The following is a 21,128-nucleotide window of genomic DNA, read 5'->3' as shown; positions in this document are numbered from 1 at the left end:
GAATTGGAGGGTAGCTAATGTTACCCCACTATTCAAAAAGGTGGTAGAGAGAAAACGGGGAATTACAGACCGGTAAGCCTGACATCGGTAGTGGGGAAAATGCTAGAGTCCATTATAAAAGATGTAATAGCAGAGCACTTGGAAAACAGTGACAGGATCGGACAAAGTCAACATGGATTTACAAAAGGTAAACCGTGCTTGACTAATCCACTGGAATTTTTTGAAGATGTAACTGGTAAAATAGATAAGGGAGAATCAGTGGATGTGGTGTATTTGGACTTTCAGAAGGCTTTCGATAAGGTCCCTCATAAGAGATTAGCGTGTAAAGTTAAGGCACATGGGATTGGGGGCAAGGTATTGACTTGGATAGAGAACTGGTTGGCAGACAGAAAGCAAAGAGTTGGAATAAATGGGTCTTTTTCCAAGTGGCAGGCAGTGACTAGTGGGGTACCGCAGGGATCAGTCCTAGGACCCCAGCTATTCACAATGGCCCAGAAATTCGGGTCAGGGGCTTCCCGCGGGTGCAAGCCCCCGACCTGTACTTACCTTGCGCGCCGGCCATTGAGCTGTGGGCCCGCGTGGAATTCCGATCCAGGGCCTGGTGCAGCTGCCGGCATGCAGTGCTTGCGTATCCTAGGGGCGCAGTTAGTTCGATGCGTCCCCTGGGATCTGACAGGAAGTGCTGTCAAACTTAGAAATACTACAGGCCCCTTCTTCTTACAAAACATCACTAAATCTTCAAATAATTTTTTTTAAAACATCACATTTTTTAAATAAACTATAAATTACATTAAATAACTTTTAAACAATAATTTAAATTTTTGAAAAAAATAATTTTATTTTCTAACGGGGCTAAAAATAAACTTACTTTGCTTTATAGTATTTAAAAATAATAAACCTGTGGAAAAAATGTTTTAATTTTAATTAATTCACCACTTACCTTGTAAAAAGCAGGCCTTACGCCTGCTTTTCACATTTCTAACTTCTGCAGACTTACCTTTCCGGGAAAACCTGTAAAAAAAAAAAAAAAAACACTGAAGTTCCATGCGCACGCGCAGCCTACCCCGCGCACGCGTTCGACCTCTGAACCCCTTCGTTCAGAGGAACGGAAGTGCTGGTTTCCCGCGCATGCACAGTGCATGCAGGAAACCGGCACTTCCATTGGGCCTACGGGTGAGTACCCCGTGTGTACTCACCGTGGAGACCAGAATTTCTGGGCTAATATATATTAATGATCTAGACGAGGGAACTAGATGTAATATCTCCAAGTTTGCAGACGACACAAAGCTGGGTGGGCGTGTGTGCTATGAGGAGGATGCGAGAAACTCCAGTACGATTTGGACAGGTTGGGTGATTAGGCAGAAGCATGGCAGATGCAATATAACGTGGATAAATGCGAGGTTATCCACTTTGGTGTCAAAAACAGGAAGGCAGATTATTATCTGAATGGCAATAGATTGGGAGAAGGGGAAGTGCAACGGGACCTGAGTGTCCTTGTGCACCAGTCGCTGAAGGTAAGCATGCAGGTGCAGCAGGCGGTTAAGAAGGCAAATGGTATGTTGGCCTTCGTAGCAAGAGGGTTCGAGTACAGGAACAAGGATGTCCTGCTGCAGCTGTACAGGGCCTTGGTGAGACCACATCTTGAGTATTGTGTGCAGTTTTGGTCGCCTGATCTGAGGAAGGATGTTCTTGCCATGTAGGGAGGGCAGCGAAGATTCACCAGGCTGATACCTGGGATGGCAGGAATGACTTATGAGGAGAGATTGGGTCGATTGGGCTTATACTCGCTGGAGTTTAGAAGAATGAGAGGGGATCTCATTGAAACTTATAAAATTCTAATAGGACTAGACAGACTAGATGCAGGAAGGATGGTCCCGATGGTCGGGGAGTCCAGAACCAGGGGTCACAGTCTAAGGATAAGGGGTAAGCCATTTAGGACAGAGATGAGGAGGAATTTCTTCACCCAGAGAGTGGTGAACCTGTGGAATTCTCTACCACAGAAGGCAGTGGAGGCCAATCATTAAATATATTCAAGAAGGAGTTGGATATATTTCTTAAGGCTAAAGGGATCAAGGGATATGGGGAAAAGCAGGGACAGGGTACTGAATTTGGATGATCAGCCATGATCTCGTTGAATGGCGGAGCAGGTTCGAGGGGGCCGAATGGCCTACTCCTGCTCCTATCTTCTATGTATTGGCACTGATGTTTTTTGAAATTGGGAAATAGGACGGAACAGCTGAGCATTATCTTGAGATATTGGAATGTCTTTCTCTTCCCATTTTTGTGTCCTTCCCACAGATTCACTTTGGGGCTCCTTGGTGGCTCGGTATCATTGAGCGTGTACTGCAAGCTGCTCTGGATGAAGAACTCGTGACGAGAGTGCAAAATGAAATCTCGTCCAGCTACAAGCAGCAAGCTAGCAAACTTTCCATGGCTGAAAAGTAAGTAGATTTGCATGCTGTCTAATATCCGATAGTTGCACTCTTTCTTTCATGCTGGTGCACTCTAAAACCCATATGCTAACCCTCAGCATGTTAAGCTGATGGTCAGTGTTTCACCAGAAAATTCAGCTTTTTTCACTGCGTTTGGCAGTTGGTGGCATTGACCAGTCATGTTGTTTGGAGGACCATGACTAGAGGCTATTGGAATCAATCCATCAGATGTTCCAGACAGAGAGAGAGAGAGAGACAGGGACAGAGAGAATGACAGGAACACAGAGAGAGAGAGTGACAGGAACAGAGAGAGAGAGACAGGGACAGAGGGAGAAAGAGAGAGAGAGAGATGGGGACAGAGAGAGAGAAAGACAGGGTCGGAGAGAGGGGGACAGGGACAGAGAGTGCGAGAAGCGCAAGGGTCCAGGCGGGCGCATGTAGTCTGGGGACTGAGCAGTGGCCGCACTTTGGAACAACATAGATGGAGGCGCAGCACATGTACAATGGCCGCTGGAAGGAGGCAAATGCAATTTTTAAGCCTGTTTGTACTTCAGAGTCTGTGAGAGACAGAGGGAACGGCAGCAGAAAAAGAAGAAACAGCATCTTCGAAACTGACCTCAACTCATCGCCAAGGCTGGGTTAGATAACCTCACCGCCTTAGGGGAAAATAGAGTATGAGAGTAAGCTTGCAGGGAACATAAAAATTGACTGTAAAAGCTTCTATAGATATGTGAAGAGAAAAAGATTGGTGAAGTCAAGTGTAGGTCCCTTGCAGTCAGAATCAGGGGAATTTATAATGGGGAACAAAGAAATGGCAGACCAATTAAATACATACTTTGGTTCTGTCTTCACAAAGGAGGACACAAATAACCTCTGAGAGATGTCGGGGAACATAGGGTCTAATGAGAGGGAGGAACTGAATGAAATCAGTATTTGTAGGGAAATGGTGTTAAGGAAATTGATGGGATTGAAGGCCGATAAATCCCCAGGGCCTGATAATCTACATCCGATATAGTAGATGCGTTGCTGGTCATCTTCCAAAACTCTATAGATTCTGGAACAGTTCCCATGGATAGAAGTGTTAGTAGGTGAGCACTTTGGTGACAGTGACCATAATTCAGTGAGATTTAAGGTAGTCATGGAAAAGGACAAGGATGGACCGGAAATAAAGGTTCTAAATTGGGGGAAGGCCGATTTTAATATGATACGGCAGGATCTGGCCAATGTGGACTGGGATCAGCTACTTGAAGGAAAATCCACATCGGAGCAATGGGAGTCTTTCAGAAAGGAAATTGAGAGAGTACAATGGCAACATGTTCCCGTAAAGGTCAAGGGTGGGACCAACAAGCCCAGGGAACCTTGGATGTCATCAAGGGATATACGAGAATGGATTAGGAAAAAAAGGGGGGCTTTTGGCAGATACAAAGGACTAAAGACAGAGGAAGCCCTAGAGGAGTATAAAAAGTGCAGGGGGATACTTAAAAAAAAGAAATTAGGAAAGTGAGGAGGGGCCATGAAATAACACTGGCGAGCAAAATAAAGGAAAATCCTAAGGTGTTTTATAAGTATATTAAGGGCAAGAGGATAACTAGGGAAAGAGTAGGGCCCATTAGGGACCAAAGTGGTAAACTGTGTGTAGAGCCAGAGGATGTAGGTGGGGTTTTAAATTAATTTTTTGCACCTGGGTTCACTATGGAGAAGGACGATGTGGACATAGAAATCGGGCAGGGGGACTGTGATATACTTGAACATATTAGCATCGAGAGGGAGGAGGTACTAGCGGTTTTAGCAGGCTTAAAAGTGGATAAATCCCCAGGCCCGGACGAGATGTATCCCAGGCTACTATGTGAGGCAAAGGAGGAGATTGCAGGGGCTCTGACTCAAATTTTCAGAACCTCTCTGGCCACAGGTGATGTGCCAGAGGACTGGAGAACAGCTAACGTAGTACCATTATTCAAGAAGGGTAGTAGGGATAAACCAGGGAATTACAGGCCAGTGAGCCTAACATCAGTGGTAGGGAAATTATTGGAAAAAATTCTGAGGGACAGAATTGGTCTCCACTTGGAGAAGCAGGGATTAATTAGGGATAGCCAGCATGGCTTTGTCAAGGGAAGATCATGCCTGACCAATTTGATTGAATTTTTCGAGGGGTGACTAGGTGTGTGGATGAGGGTAGGGCAGTGGATGTGGTTTACATGGATTTCAGTAAGGCTTTTGATAAAGTCCCGCATAGGAGACTGGTCAGGAAGGTAAGAGCCCATGGGATCCAGGGTGCCTTGGCACATTGGATCCAAAACTGGCTTAGTGGCAGAAGGCAGAGGGTGATGGTGGAAGGTTGTTTTTGTGACTGGAAGCCTGTGTCCAGCTGGGTCCCTTGCTGTTTGTGGTCTACATTAATGATTTGGATGTGAATGTAAAAGGTATGATCAGTAAGTTCGCAGATGACACGAAAATTGGTGGGGTGGTAAATAGCGAGGAGGGAAGCCTCAGGCTACAGGACGATATAGATGGGTTGGTCAGATGGGCGGAACAGTGGCAAATGGAGTTTAACCCTGAAAAGTGTGAGGTGATGTATTTTGGACGGACTAACAAGGCAAGGGAATATACAATGAATGGTAAGACCCTAGGAAAGACAGAGGATCAGATGGACCTTGGTGTGCATGAAGGCATGAAGGCAGCAGAACAGGTGGATAAGGTGGTTAAAAAGGCATATGGGATACTTGCCTTCATTAGTCGAGGCATAGAATATAAGAGCAGGGAGGTTATGATGGAGCTGTACAAAACGCTGGTAAGGCCACAGCTGGAGTACTGTGTGCAGTTCTGGTCGCCACACCATAAGAAGGATGTGATTGCTTTGGAGAGGGTGCAGAGGAGATTTACCAGGATGTTACCTGGGCTGGAGCGCTTCAGCTATGAAGAAAGACTGGACAGGCTGGGGTTGTTTTCCTTGGAGCAGAGAAGGCTGAGGGGGGACCTGATTGAGGTATACAAAATTATGAGAGGCACAGATAGGATGGATAGAAAGGAACTTTTCCCCTTAGTAGAGGGGTCAATAACAAGGGGGCATAGATTCAAGGTATGGGGCAGGAGGTTTAGAGGGGATTTGAGGAAAAACTTTTTGACCCAGAGGGTGGTTGGAATCTGGAACTCACTGCCTGAAAGGGTGGTAGAGGCAGGAACCCTCACAACATTCAAGAAGCATTTGGATGAGCACTTGAAATGTCATAGCATACAAGGCTACGGACCAAATGCTGGAAAATGGGATTAGATTAGACAGGGCTTGATGGCCGGCGCGGATGCAATGGGCCGAAGGGCCTCTTTCTGTGCTGTATAACTCTATGGCTATAACTCTGGATTGGAGGGTAGCTAATGTTACCCTGTAGGAATGGCTAAATTCCTAACTAAAGGACTGAGGTCAAGTCAGTCTATCAAACAAACGATGTTTAATACTAATCAACAGAGTTTAAAACGAAAACACAGGAGAACTACATTACAGGTCTGTACTCTTTGCTGGCTCGGCTAGGGCGGCTCCCCAGCCTGACGTCATCACGTTTCCCCGCCGCTGGAGGATCACGTGATCAACGTGATGACGTCATCGCGTTTGGTCTCATTCTTAAAGGGACCGCGCTATGTACATGCAATGATATGAACAAAGATACAGATTCATTCTGTAGCTAATAATTTGTTAAAGATAATTATGTACATTAGATCAGAGTCCCCCTGGTGGCTCCGCCACATGCGCCCCCCCAGAATTGTCTTTAACAGTAAAAGTCAATTGACTAGGAGGTCTGACAAGCCTGTCAGAGCGACTCCTGTATTCTTGGAGTGGACGTTGTTGAACAGCGGGCGGGCTGGCGGATGGAAGCCTTCGGCCTGGCGTGGATGCAGCGGGAGGTCGACTACGTCGTGGTGGCTGCGCAGTCTGTACTGGCCGGTCGATGTCCAGGTGTGCCGGTTTGAGACGGTCAATGGATATGTGGTCGGGTTTACCGCCGATGTCTACAGAGAAACTCTTGTCGCCTGTCTCCAGTACGCGAAAAGGGCCTGTGCAAGGGGCCTTGAGCGGATCCCTATGGGCATCATGACGAATGAATACAAATTCAGCATTCTTTAGCTCCGCTGGTACATGTGAAGATGGAAGGCCGTGATGCGAAGTTGGGATAGGCGCAAAAGCCCGGGCTGTTTCCCGGTGGCTGCTGAGTTGCTCGGCTGCGGACCACGGCTCAGTTGGAAGCGGCAGGAAATCTCTCGGTACGCGGAGTGGCTGGCCGTACACGAGCTCCGCAGCGGACGATTGCAGGTCCTCTTTGGGTGCCGTGCGGAGACCCAACATGACCCACGGAAGCTTATCCACCCATCCGGCGCCTTGGAGGCTGGCCCTCAGCGATGCCTTTAACGATCTGTGGAAATGTGCGCACAAACCGTTTGCTTGCGGGTGATAGGCCGTGGTGCGGTGAAGCTTGGTGCCGAGACCCTGGGCCACAGCGTTCCAGAGCTCGGAAGAGAACTGTTTACCGCGGTCTGAAGAGATGTTCGCCGAAACGTGCGACCCACGAGGAGAGGAATGCTGTGGCGACATCAGCGGACGTAGTAGACGCCAGAGGAACTGCCTCTGGCCATCTAGTAGTACGATCGACCAAGGTGAGAATGTGTGTGAACCCCTGCGACGGTGGAAGCGGCCCGACGAGGTCCACGTTGACATGGTTGAATCGACGTTCTGGTACTGCGAACGTGGTCAATGGGGCCTTAACGTGACGTTGCACCTTAGATGTTTGACAGACGACGCAGGTGTTAGCCCAGTTGCGGATATCCTTACACATTCCTCTCCAGACGAACTTAGCCGACATTAATTTTTGAGATGCCTTCATGCCAGGATGCGAAAGCCCATGTATGGCGTCGAAAACTTTGCGGCGCCAGGCGACTGGAACGATCGGGCGGGGATCTCCCATGGAGACATCGCAGAGTAACGAGGTGCCTGCAGCGTGGAATTGCACATCGGTCAGTTGGAGGCTAGAGGTGTCGGTGCGATACACCTGTGTTTCAGGGTCGGATGCCTGATCGGTAGCCAAGAGGGCATAATTGATGCCCAGCTGGACCGCCCGTACGGTCACGCAAGAAAGGCAATCAGCTACCAAGTTGTCCTTGCCAGCTACGTGTTGGACGTCTGTCGTGAATTCGGAAATGAAAGTCAGCTGTCGCTGCTGTCGAGCCGACCGCGGTTCGGCGGTCTTGGCCATGGCGAAGGTCAGTGGTTTGTGATCTACAAACGCAGTGAAGGGACGTCCTTCTAACAAAAAACGGAAATGGCGGATAGCCAGGAACAGCGCCAGCAACTCCCAGTTGAAAGTGCTGTATTTGCGTTCGTTGCACTGGAGTTGGCGGCTGAAAAATGCCAGTGGTTGCCACGTCCCGTTGACCCACTGTTCCTGCACAGCGCCTATGGCATAGTCGGAAGTATCGGTGGTAAGGGCGATGGTGGCACCTGGCAGAGGGTGCGCCAACATAGTTGCATTGGCTAGAGCGGTTTTTGTGTTGTCGAAAGCGTTGTCCATTTCGACCGTCCAGGCTATTGTACCCTTTCCGGCCTTGCCTTTGAGGGCCTCATAGAGGGGCTGCATGAGTCGTGCTGCCTTGGGCACAAAGCAGTGGTAGAAATTCACCATGCCCAGGAATTCTTGAAGAGCCTTGGTGGACTGCGGCCTGGGGAATGCCGTAATTGCTTCGACCTTTGACTGCAGCGGAATTGCGCCCTCCGGCGGTGGCCCAAGAAGTCAGTCTGTTGTAGGCTGAACTGACACTTGGCTGGGTTGATTATGAGGCCATGTTGGCTGAGGCGCCGAAAGAGGGTGCGGAGGTGGCAGACGTGTTCCTCTTTGGTAGAGCTGGCTATCAGGATGTCGTCAAGGTAGACAAATAAAAAAGGAAGATCCCGCAGGACCGAGTCCATTAGTCGTTGAAAAGCCTGTGCGGCGTTCTTGAGCCCAAATGGCATCCGTAGAAACTCGAACAGTCCAAAGGGAATGATGACAGCCGTTTTCTGGACGTCCTGCGGGTGTACGGGAACTTGGTGGTAGCCACGGACGAGGTTGACCTTGGACAAGATTGAGTTTCCCGCCAAATGGGCGGAGAAATCCTGTATATGTGGGATCGGGTACCGATCGGGAGTAGTGGCGTCATTAAGGCGTCGGTAGTCCCCGCATGGCCGCCATCCACCACCGGGCTTCGGGACGATGTGGAGAGGCGAGGACCAGGGACTATTTGACCGGCGAATAATCCCCAGCCGTTCCATCGTGGCAAACTCTGCCTTCGCAGCCCCGAGCTTGCCGGGTTCCAGGCGCCGAGCTCGTGCGTAAACTGGAGAGCCAGTCGTAGTAATGTGGTGTTCGACACCATGCTTAGTGGCCGAGGAGGAGAAAGTGGGCTTGGTCAGCTCCGGGAATTCACCTAATAGGCGAGTGAACTCGTCCGGCAAGGGCAACGCGCAGGAGACAGTGTGCGACGTTGCGGAACTGCGGAAGCAAGGGATGGAGTGGAAGGTGGCCGCGTTGACCAATCGACTATTTCTTACATCCACCAAGAAGCTGTTGGCGCATAAGAAATCCGCGCCGAGGATGGCTTGCGAAACCTTGACTGTAATAAATTCCCACTGAAACCGTGGCCCGCCGAAGCACACCTGGACCCGCCGTTTGCCAAAGGAACGAATGGCCCCGCCATTAGCTGCCACGAGGGAGGGGCCATGCATCCCAAACTGAATGTCGAGTGCTGAGGCAGGAAGGATGCAACACTGCGCCCCGGTGCCGCATATAAAGCGCCGGCCTGAGAGGGAATCTGTAATGTAGAGGAGCATCCTGGAATTTCCAATCGCCATCGCGGCCGTGGAACGTCCCTCAGACTCGGTCCTCCTTTTCTGGAGTTGCTGCTGGTGTTGATGTCTTTTTTTTTAGGCGCGAAACTGCAGGGAGGGCGGCAGCCTCTGGCTTTCACGCCGAAACGGGCGTGGTAAAAACACAAGCTGGGGGATGGAGGTGTCAGTGCGGCGTTCGCGGGGGAGGGGTGCCTGGGCCAAGCCCGGGCAAAGCGAGTAGCCGGCGGGCAAGCTTCGCCTTTGTGAGCCCGAAGACCTGTATTAACCGTGCTGTCAACCGGGGGGGGTTTTCGAGCAGGCTGATGATCCGTGAGGCCGTGGAGCTGTCGAGTGCGGAGACCACGTAAAGGTAACGGGTCTGATCCGCAACGATGTTTTGGAGAACGAATTGTGCTTCTGCTTGGACGAACCAGGAGGCCGCCTGTTGTTCCCAAAACTGTGGGAGCTTCAAAGCCACGGAGTTCGCATCCATGTTTCGTCGCGCTTCGCTTCTTCCGCGAAAATTGTTCATGAAAATTCGTCATGGCGTCATCACGTTTTCCCGCCGCTGGAGGATCACGTGATTAACGTGATGACGTCATTGCGTTTGGTCTCATTCTTAATGATATGAACAAAGATACAGATTCATTCTGTAGCAAATAATTTGTTAAAGATAATTATGTACATTAGATCAGAGTCCCCCTGGTGGCTCCGCCACAACCCCACTATTCAAAAAAGGTGGTAGAGAGAAAACGGGGAATTATAGACCAGTAAATCTGACATCGGTAGTGGGGAAAATGCTAGAGTCCATTATAACAGACTAGCTGGGGAGCCCCGCGTTGCAAGGGCAATTTTGGGGCGCTTGGTCTCCCTGCCCCTGTATGTCCCCCCTCTCCCTGTCATGTCCTCTCCCTGTCCTATCCCTCCCTCCCCTTCCCTCTCTCCCTCCCCTCTCTCCCTCCCCTCCTCTCCCTTCCCTCCTCTCCCTCCCTCCCCTCCCCCACCCCCACACCTACCCTCCCCTCGCCCACCCCCACCCCTCCCCTCCCCCACTCCCCTCTGTCCCTCTCTCCGGACCCTCCCCCTGCCTAGCGCCTGAGGTCCGGTGCCGTTGCGATAGCGGCTGTGCGGGGCCTAGCGCTTAAGGCGCGGTCGGGTTCTGAGGCCGGGACAGACCGGAGCTGAGGTCCCCCGCGTATCGCGCGGCTGATGGGCGGGCGGGCGGCGCATGCGCGGTCAGTGCGGGCGGCGCGAGGCGGCCCGCGGGGAGCAGGCAAGGGCGGTTTGGCGGCCGTTAGCGAGCGGGAAACTTCGGGCGGCCCGCCCGCGCTCCGTCCGCGACACCGTGAAACCTGAGAGGGGGAAGTAGAGAGAGACAGAGAGGGAAGAGGAGAAGGAGAGAGAGGGAAGAGGAGAGAGGGAAGAGGAGAAGGAGAGAGAGGGAAGAGGAGAAGGAGAGAGAGAGAGAAATTTTTTGAGCTTCAGGCCCCGAGTCCCCCCTGCGCGAGGGTGAGGAGGAGGGGGGTGGTTGCTAAACACAATATAAAACTCAAATAAATTGTTAATTAATTCCCTAACACATAATTCAAATATTTACCTTACTTCCCTAACACACTGAAAGTGTGGGGAAAAAATCGTGAAAAATTGGTCGACCGGTCAGGTCACCGAAGCGTAGGATTGGTCAATCGTCGAGTCACTCGACACTCAACTGTAGGAAGGAACCCGCCGTCCGATTGGTCGACCTCGACGTCACACGGTCGCTAATGAGATGCTAATGAGCGGAAGGCTGAATGTTTTTCGGATACCGCGGGCGGGATTTTTGTGCGGCCGAAACGTAAATACGCCTATGACCGGTCCGGAATCGCAAGCTTTCTTTTGAGGCGACGCGCGCGTCGGTACGCTCTGTAACTTTCAAACGTATAGAGAACGGACAGACAGACAGACATCGGGACAGACAGAAGAGCTGCTTTATATATATAGATAGATGTAATAGCAGAGCACTTGGAAAACAGTGACAGGATCGGACAAAGTCAACATGGATTTACAAAAGGTAAATCATGCTTGACTAATCTACTGGAATTTTTTGAGGATGTAACTGGTAGAATAGATAAGGGAGAACCAGTGGATGTGCTGTATTTGGACTTTCAGAAGGCTTTCGATAAGGTCCCGCATAAGAGATTAGTGTGTAAAGTTAAAGCACATGGGATTGGGGGCAAGGTACTGACTTGGATAGAGGACTTGCTAGCAGACAGGAAGCAAAGAGTTGGAATAAACGGCTCTTTTTCCGAGTGGCAGGCAGTGACTAGTGGGGTACCGCAGGAATCTGTGCTAGGACCCCAGCTATTCACGATATATATTAATGATCTAGACGAGGGAGCTAGATGTAATATCGCCAAGTTTGCAGACGACACAAAGCTGGGTGGGCGTGTGTGCTGTGAGCAGGGTGCCGAGAAACTCCAGGATGATTTGGACAGGTTGGGTGATTGGGCAGATGTATGGCAGATGCAGTATAATGTGGATAAATGTGCGGTTATCCACTTTGGTGGCAAAAACAGGAAGGCAGATTATTATCTGAACAGCAATAGATTGGGAGAAGGGGAAGTGCAACGAGACCTGGGTGTCCTTGTGCACCAGTCGCTGAAGGTAAGCATGCAGGTGCAGCAGGTGGTTAAGAAGGCAAATGGTATGTTGGCCTTCGTAGCGAGATGATTCGAGTACAGGAACAAGGATGTCTTGCTGCAGTTGTACAGGGCCTTGGTGAGACCACACCTTGAGTATTGTGTGCAGTTTTGGTCGCCTTATCTGAGGAAGGATGTTCTTGCCGTGGAGGGAGTGCAGCGAAGATTCACCAGACTGATACCTGGGATGGCAGGAATGATGTATGAGGAGAGATTGGGTCGATTAGGCTTATATTCGCTAGAGTTTAGCAGAATGAGAGGGGATCTCATTGAAACTTATAAAATTCTAACAGGACTAGACAGACTAGATGCAGGAAGGATGTTCCCGATGGTGGGGGAGTCCAGAACCAGGGGTCACCGTCTAAAGATAAGGAGTAAGCCATTTAGGACAGAGATGAGGAGGAATTTCTTCACCCAGAGAGTTGTGAACCTGTAGAATTCTCTACCACAGAAGGAAGGTGAGGCCAATTCATTAAATATATTCAAGAAGGAGTTAGATATATTTCTTAAGGCTAAAGGGATATGGGGAGAAGGCAGGGACAGGGTACTGAGTTTGGATGATAAGGGAGAGAGAGGGGGGGAAGGAGAGAGAGAGGGGGGAAGGAGAGAGAGAGAGAGAGGGGGGGAAGGGGAGAGAGAGAGAGAAAGGGGGGAAGGAGAGAGAGAGAGGGAGGGGGGGAAGGAGAGAGAGAGAGAGGGGGGGGAAGGAGAGAGAGCGAGAGGGGGGAGGAAGGAGAGAGCGAGAGGGGGGAAGGAAGGAGAGAGAGAGAGGGGGGAAGGAAGGAGAGAGAGAGAGAGAGGGGGGAAGGAGAGAGAGAGAGAGAGGGGGGGGAAGGAGAGAGAGAGGGGGGGAAGGAGAGAGAGAGAGAGGGGGGGGAAGGAGAGAGAGAGGGGGGAAGGAGAGAGAGCGGGGGGAAGGAGAGAGAGAGAGCGGGGGGAAGGAGAGAGAGAGAGAGGTGGAAAGAGAGAGAGAGAGGGGGAAAGAGGAAACAGAGGGACAACCACTAAATATAAGAAAAGAGTATATATAAATTATATGAAAGTATATTTATACACTCAGGGATATATCTGTTTATACACTGTATGGATAGATCTGTATTTTTGTGAACAAACATGAATGTTTTTCGATGCTTTGGCAACATAAGATGTAACTTGTCATGCCAATAAAGCGATTTGAATTGAATTGAATTGAATTGAATGGTGGAGCAGGCTCGAGGGGCCGAATGGCCTACTCCTGCTCCTATCTTCTATGTTTCTTAGGAAGTTTAGCCCCTTCATTCACTTTCTCATTTGAGCTCCATTTGGAATGAGAGTTTTTAATTATTTTTTGTTTTGTGTTTAACGATAGCATTGAAGAGGGAAAGAAAAACTTGGAGCAACTTCTTCTGTCAATGCTGCAATGAGACTTGAAAGAATTTAAAGATTTTTAATGAACTAGATTGATTCCTGGGATTTGAGGGTTGTCTTACGAGGAGAGATTGAGTAGATTGGACCTATACTCTCTCGAGTTTAGAAGAATGAGAGGTATTCTCATTGAAAGATATAAGATCCTGAGGGGGATTGACAGGATAGATGCTGAGAGGTTGTTTCCGCTGGCTGGAGAGTCTAGAACTAGGGGCTATAGTCTCAGGATAAGGGGTTGGCCATTTAGCCCTGAGGTGAGGAGAAATTCCTTCACCCAGAGGGTTGTGAATCTTTGGAATTATCTACCCCAAAGAGCTGTGGATGCTGAGTCATTGAGTATATTCAAGGCTGAGATAGATTGATTTTTGAACTCCAGGGGAATCAAGGGATATGGGGATCGGGCGGAAAAGTGAGGTCGAAGATCAGCCTTGATCTTATTGAATGGTGGAGCAGGCTTGAGGGGCTGTATGGCCTACTCCTCCTCCTAATTCTTATGTTCTTACGTTGTTATTTGTGTTGACCACCATTAACTTTGTACACCCAGATTCCGGGATTGCAGAGGCCTGCAGTTTGTGCTGACAGTACAAGTTGAGGAGCTGAAGAAATCCCAAAAGATGGTGCAGGACTCGGTCAAGAATCTAGAGGGTCCTCCGTCACAAGAAGAAATTCGAGTCACCACAGTGTGCCATCTTCGCCCTGTCCGATTTCCCCTGAACAAGTGGGTATCATCCTATATTGGGCAATGCCATAGTTGGCTTTCTGTCAATGGCAACACAGAACTGGTTCTTTTCAAAAAATGTTTCTGTTGTGTGTCTTCTCCACCCTCACCTCCAACAATAGGTGCGAGGAGTTCATAGACTTCTTTGTCACTAAGTTTAAGACCATCCGATCAACTGCCTGAGCCCCTTCCCTCCCTTCCCTTAGCCCACCACCCAAATTTCCTCTAAGGCTCTCCCGCCTGCCCTAGCCCTGAACTCACATCTTTTTCTAGTTTCTCTCCTATCTCCCCTCTTGCCCTCCCCAAGCTCATCTTGTCCATGAAACCCACTTCCTGCTCCTTTGACCCTATTCCCACTAAACTGCTGATCACCCAACTTCCTTTTCTGGCTCCCATGTTAGCTGACATTGTTAAGGGTTCTCTCTCCTCAGGTACTGTCCCCCTCTCCCTCAAATCTACCGTCATCATCCCTCTCCTCAAAAAAAAAAAAAAAAAAAAAAAAAACCCTTGACCGCTCTGAAATAAAAAAGAAAATGCTGGAAATACTCAGCAGGTCAGGCAGCATCTGTAGAGAGAGAAACAGAGTTAACGTTTCAGGTCGATGACCCTTCGTCAGAACTGTAAAAAGCTGGAGATTGAACAGGTTTTTAAGCAAGTGCAGCGGCAGGGAAAGGGGGGAGGGGAGGAAAGAACAAAAGGGAAGGTCTGTGATAGGATGGAAGGCAGGAGAGATTAAGAGACATTAAGAGATGTTGCAAGGCAAAAGGAGATGATAATGGGACAAGTTAAACAAAAGATGGCTCTAGATGAAGTGTAAATGGCGCTGGCAGAATGAAAGACAGCTGCCATATGGGAGAGCGAAAAAAAATATATAATAAATAAAATAAATGGGGGGAAAAAAGGATAGGGGCAGAGGTTATGGTCTAAAATTGTTGAACTCTATGTTGGGTCCAGAAGGCTGTAAAGTACCTAATCGAAAGATGAAGTGCTGTTCCTCGAGCTTATGTTGAGCTTCATTGGAACAGTGTAAGAGGCCGAGGACGGTGAGGTCTGAGTGGGAGTGGAGCGGAGAATTAAAGTGACAGGCGACCGGAAGCTCGGGGTCACCCTTACAGACTGAACGGAGGTGTTCCACAAAGCAGTCACCCAATCTGTGTTTAGTCTCCCCAATGTAGAGGAGACCATATCGTGAGCAGCTAATACAGTATACTAAATTGCAAGAAGTACAAGTAAATCGCTGTTTCACCTGGAAGGAGTGTTTGGGGCCCCGGACCTGGGTGGAGGTAAAAGGGCATGTGTTGCATCTCCTGCGGCTGCACGGGAAGGTGCTGGGTGAAGAGGAAGGGGTGTTGGGGGGGGGTGATAGAGGAGTGGACCAGGGTGTTGCGGAGGGAGTGGTCCCTTCGGAATGCTGAAAGGGGAAGCATGTGTTTGGTGGTGGGATCACGCTGGAGGTGGCGGAAATGGCGGAGGATGATCCGTTGAATGTGGAGGCTGATGGGGTGAAAGGTGAGGACAAGGGGAACCCTATCGTGGTTCTGGGAGGGAGGGGAAGGGGTGAGAGCAGAAGTGCGGGAAATAGAACGGACACGGTCAAGGGCCATGTCAACCACAGTAGAGGGGGATCCTCAGTTGAGGAAAAAGGAAGACATGTCTGAAGCACTGGTATGGAAGGTGGCATCATCAGAGCAGATGCGGCGGAGACGGAGAAACTGGGAGAGTGGAATAAAGTCCTTACAGGAAGCGGGGTGGGAGGAGGTGTAGTTCAGGTAGCTGTGGGAGTCCGTGGGCTGGTAGTGAATGTTTGTCAATAGTCTATCCCCAGAGATGGAGACAGAGAAGTCGAGGAAGGGAAGAGTTGGAGATGGACCGTGTGAAGGTGAGGGAAGGGTGGAAATTGGAAGCAAAGTGAATGAAATTGTTTTAGTTCAGGGCGAGAGCAGGAAACGGAATCAATGTACCGGAAAAAGAGGTGAGGGAGGGGACCTGAGTAGGACTGGAACAAAGAATGTTCCACATATCCCACGATAAGGCAGGCATCGCTGGGACCCATGCGGGTTCCCATAGCAATACCTTTAATTTGGAGGAAGTGAGTGGAGTCAAAGGAGAAGTTGTTCAATGTGAGAACAAGTTCAGCCAGGTGGAGGAGGGTGGTGGTGGATGGGGACTAGCTGGGTCTCTGTTCAAGGAAGAAGTGGAGCACCCTCAGGCCATCCTGGTGGGGGATGGAGGTGTAGAGGGATTGGACGTCCATAGTGAAAAGGAGATGGTTGGGGCCAGTTAAAGTGACGGAGGGCGTCGGAAGAGTCGCGGATGTAGACTCGCAGCATAACTAAGATTGCCTATTTCCACCTCCATAGCATCGCTCGTCTCCACCCTTGCCGCAGCTCATCCGCTGCTGAAACCCTCATCCGTACCTTTCTAACCTCTAGACTTGACTATTCCTCTGACATTCTACCCTACGTAAACTTGAGGTGATCCAAAACTCTGCTGCCCCTGTCCTAACTCGCACCAAGTACCGTTCACCCATCACCCCTGTGCTCGCTGACCTACATTGGCTCCAGGTTAAGCAAAGCCTCGATTTCAGAATTCTCATCCTTATTTTCAAATCCCTCCATAGCCTCGCCCCTCCCTATCCCTGTAATCTCCTCCAGCCCCACAACTCCCCCGAGATATCTGCGCTTCTCTAATTCTGCCCTCTTGAGCATCCCTGATTATAATCGCTCTACCATTGGTGGTACTCTGGAATTCCCTTCTTAAACCTCTCTGCTTCTCTACCTCTCTTTCCTCCTTTAAGATGCTCTTAAAACCTACGTCTTTGACCAAGCTTTTGGTCACCTGCCCTAATTTCTCCTTACGTGGCTCAGTGTCAAATTTTTTGTCTTATAATGCTCCTGTGAAGCACCTTGGGACGTTTTACTACGTTACAGGTGCTATATAAATACAAGTTGTGGTTGTTGATTAAGCCAGCTTGTATGGTTTTAGGGAGACTATGTGATTTAACATGCATTAAGAAAAATTTCATTACGACATTAGAGGTGAGAGATGTGTGGCCAGGACAGCAGCAGTCATTCCTCCTTTTTGTTTTGCATTTATCACCTTAGCTCTTCCTTTGGAATGTTTCCTATGTTATAAGTACTTTATAAATGCAAGATGTTGGTGTTTCTTCAGCCAAATAAATGTTTTCCACTTTTTAGCATCATGTTTCCTAGTTGTGCGGGCTATCTAAACAGACCTCTAACTGCAGAACTTGTTCAGGTACACAAATGGGTTGTTGTCTCAAGGACATGAAAGGACCATTGTTTCAGGTACTTACAATGGCCATTTACCCAGGTACACTAATTGGCCATTTCGCAGGTACGTGAATTTGCCATTTCTCAGGCACATGAATAGGCCATTTCTCAAGTGCACGAATTGGCCATTTCCCAGGTACATGAATTGACCTTTTCCCAGGTACACGAATTGGCCATTTCTCAGGTACTTGAATTGGCCATTTCTCAGGTACATGAATGGGCCATTCCCCAGGTACATGAATTGTCCATTTCTCAGGTACATGAATTGACCTTTTCCCAGGTACACGAATAGGCCATTTCTCAGGTACTTGAATTAGCCATTTCTCAGGTACATGAATGGGCCATTTCTAAGGTGCATGAATTGGCCGTTTCCCAGGTGCATGAATTGGCCATTTCCCAGGTACATGAATTGGCCGTTTCCCAGGTACATGAATTGGCCATTTCCCAGGTACATGAATTGACCATTTCCCAAGCACATGAATTGACCATTTCCCAGGTACATGAATTGACCTTTTCCCAAGTACACGAATTGGCCATTTCCCAGATACCTGATTTGGCCATTTCCCAGGTACATGAATTGGCCATTTCCCAGGTACATGAATTGACCATTTCCCAGGTACATGAATTGACCATTTCCCAGGTACATGAATTGACCATTTCCCAGGTACCCATGAATTGGCCATTTCCCAGGTACATGAATTGACCTTTTCCCAGTTACAGGAATTGGCCATTTCTCAGGTATATGAATGGGCCATTTCCCAAGTACACGAATTGGCCATTTCACAGGTACATGAATTGGCCATTTCTCAGGTACATGAATTGGCCATTTCTCAGGTACATGAATGGGCCATTTCTAAGGTACATGAATGAGACATTTCCCAGGTACATGAATTGGCCATTTACCAGGTACATGAATTGGCCATTTCCCAGGTACGTGAATTGGCCATTTCCCAGGTACATGAATTGGCCATTTCCAGGTACATGAATTGACCATTTCCCAGGTACATCAATTGAACATTTCTCAGCTACATGAATTGGCCGTTTCTCAGATACATGAATTGGCCATTTCCCAGGTACATGAATTGGCCATTTCCCAGGTGCATGAATTGACCTTTTCCCAAGTACATGAATTGGCCATTTCCCGAGTACAGGAATTGGCCATTTCTCGGGTACATGAATTGTCCATTTCTCAGGTACATGAATTGGACATTTCTCAGTTACATGAATGGGCCATTTCCCAGGTACATACATGGGCCGTTTCCCAGGTACATGAATTGACCATTTCTCAGGTACATGAATTGACCTTTTACCAGGTACACGAATTGGCCATTTCCCAGGTACCTGATTTGGCCATTTCCCAGGTGCATGAATTGGCCATTGCCCAGGCACATGAATTGGCCATTCGACAGGTACATACATGGGCCATTTCTCAGGTACATGAATTGACCTTTTCCCTGGTACATGACTTGACCTTTTCCCAGATACATGAATTGGCCATTTCTCAGGTATATGAATGGGCCATTTCCCAAGTACACGAATTGACCGTTATCCAGGTACATGAATTGACCATTTCCCAGGTACATGAATTGGCCATTTCTCAGGTACATGAATTGGCCATTTCTCAGGTACATGAATGGGCCATTCCCCAGGTACATGAATTGTCCATTTCTCAGGTACATGAATTGACCTTTTCCCAGGTACACGAATAGGCCATTTCTCAGGTACTTGAATTAGCCATTTCTCAGGTACATGAATGGGCCATTTCTAAGGTGCATGAATTGGCCGTTTCCCAGGTGCATGAATTGGCCATTTCCCAGGTACATGAATTGGCCGTTTCCCAGGTACATGAATTGGCCATTTCCCAGGTACATGAATTGACCATTTCCCAGGCACATGAATTGACCATTTCCCAGGTACATGAATTGACCTTTTCCCAAGTACACGAATTGGCCATTTCCCAGATACCTGATTTGGCCATTTCCCAGGTACATGAATTGGCCATTTCCCAGGTACATGAATTGACCATTTCCCAGGTACATGAATTGACCATTTCCCAGGTACCCATGAATTGGCCATTTCCCAGGTACATGAATTGACCTTTTCCCAGTTACAGGAATTGGCCATTTCTCAGGTATATGAATGGGCCATTTCCCAAGTACACGAATTGGCCATTTCACAGGTACATGAATTGGCCATTTCTCAGGTACATGAATTGGCCATTTCTCAGATACATGAATGGGCCATTTCTAAGGTACATGAATGAGACATTTCCCAGGTACATGAATTGTCCATTTCTCAGGTACATGAATTGACCTTTTCCCAGGTACACGAATAGGCCATTTCTCAGGTACTTGAATTAGCCATTTCTCAGGTACATGAATGGGCCATTTCTAAGGTGCATGAATTGGCCGTTTCCCAGGTGCATGAATTGGCCATTTCCCAGGTACATGAATTGGCCGTTTCCCAGGTACATGAATTGGCCATTTCCCAGGTACATGAATTGACCATTTCCCAAGCACATGAATTGACCATTTCCCAGGTACATGAATTGACCTTTTCCCAAGTACACGAATTGGCCATTTCCCAGATACCTGATTTGGCCATTTCCCAGGTACATGAATTGGCCATTTCCCAGGTACATGAATTGACCATTTCCCAGGTACATGAATTGACCATTTCCCAGGTACATGAATTGACCATTTCCCAGGTACCCATGAATTGGCCATTTCCCAGGTACATGAATTGACCTTTTCCCAGTTACAGGAATTGGCCATTTCTCAGGTATATGAATGGGCCATTTCCCAAGTACACGAATTGGCCATTTCACAGGTACATGAATTGGCCATTTCTCAGGTACATGAATTGGCCATTTCTCAGGTACATGAATGGGCCATTTCTAAGGTACATGAATGAGACATTTCCCAGGTACATGAATTGGCCATTTACCAGGTACATGAATTGGCCATTTCCCAGGTACGTGAATTGGCCATTTCCCAGGTACATGAATTGGCCATTTCCAGGTACATGAATTGACCATTTCCCAGGTACATCAATTGAACATTTCTCAGCTACATGAATTGGCCGTTTCTCAGATACATGAATTGGCCATTTCCCAGGTACATGAATTGGCCATTTCCCAGGTGCATGAATTGACCTTTTCCCAAGTACATGAATTGGCCATTTCCCGAGTACAGGAATTGGCCATTTCTCGGGTACATGAATTGTCCATTTCTCAGGTACATGAATTGGACATTTCTCAGTTACATGAATGGGCCATTTCCCAGGTACATACATGGGCCGTTTCCCAGGTACATGAATTGACCATTTCTCAGGTACATGAATTGACCTTTTACCAGGTACACGAATTGGCCATTTCCCAGGTACCTGATTTGGCCATTTCCCAGGTGCATGAATTGGCCATTGCCCAGGCACATGAATTGGCCATTTCCCAGGTACATGAATTGGCCATTTCCCAGGTACATGAATTGACCATTTCCCAGGTACATGAATTGACCATTTCCCAGGTACCCATGAATTGGCCATTTCCCAGGTACATGAATTGACCTTTTCCCAGTTACAGGAATTGGCCATTTCTCAGGTATATGAATGGGCCATTTCCCAAGTACACGAATTGGCCATTTCACAGGTACATGAATTGGCCATTTCTCAGGTACATGAATTGGCCATTTCTCAGGTACATGAATGGGCCATTTCTAAGGTACATGAATGGGCCATTTCTAAGGTACATGAATGAGACAT

General features: G+C 48.5%; 1 protein-coding gene across 6 annotated transcripts in view; it reads left to right on the top strand.

Moving 5' to 3' along the window:
* Window positions 1–21,128, top strand: part of shprh (SNF2 histone linker PHD RING helicase) — a 228,095-nt gene that overhangs the window by 124,541 nt on the left and 82,426 nt on the right. For all 6 annotated transcript variants that reach the window (XR_015079506.1, XR_015079507.1, XM_085996774.1 and 3 more), the window contains 2 exons: window positions 2,299–2,441; window positions 13,903–14,076. Coding sequence is in view for 4 of the 6 variants with exons in the window: in XM_085996774.1 (XP_085852900.1) it covers window positions 2,299–2,441; window positions 13,903–14,076 (317 nt within the window). In the remaining 2 variants the exon portion in view is untranslated. The remainder of the gene's footprint in view (window positions 1–2,298; window positions 2,442–13,902; window positions 14,077–21,128) is intronic.

Source organism: Somniosus microcephalus, chromosome 9 (assembly GCF_052327205.1).
Source record: "Somniosus microcephalus isolate GS21.2 chromosome 9, FLI_Smic_1.0, whole genome shotgun sequence".
In the NCBI taxonomy this organism is placed as follows: domain Eukaryota; kingdom Metazoa; phylum Chordata; class Chondrichthyes; order Squaliformes; family Somniosidae; genus Somniosus; species Somniosus microcephalus.
The sequence above is the reverse complement of the archived record's forward strand: the minus strand, read 5'-3'. Positions and strand labels throughout refer to the sequence as shown.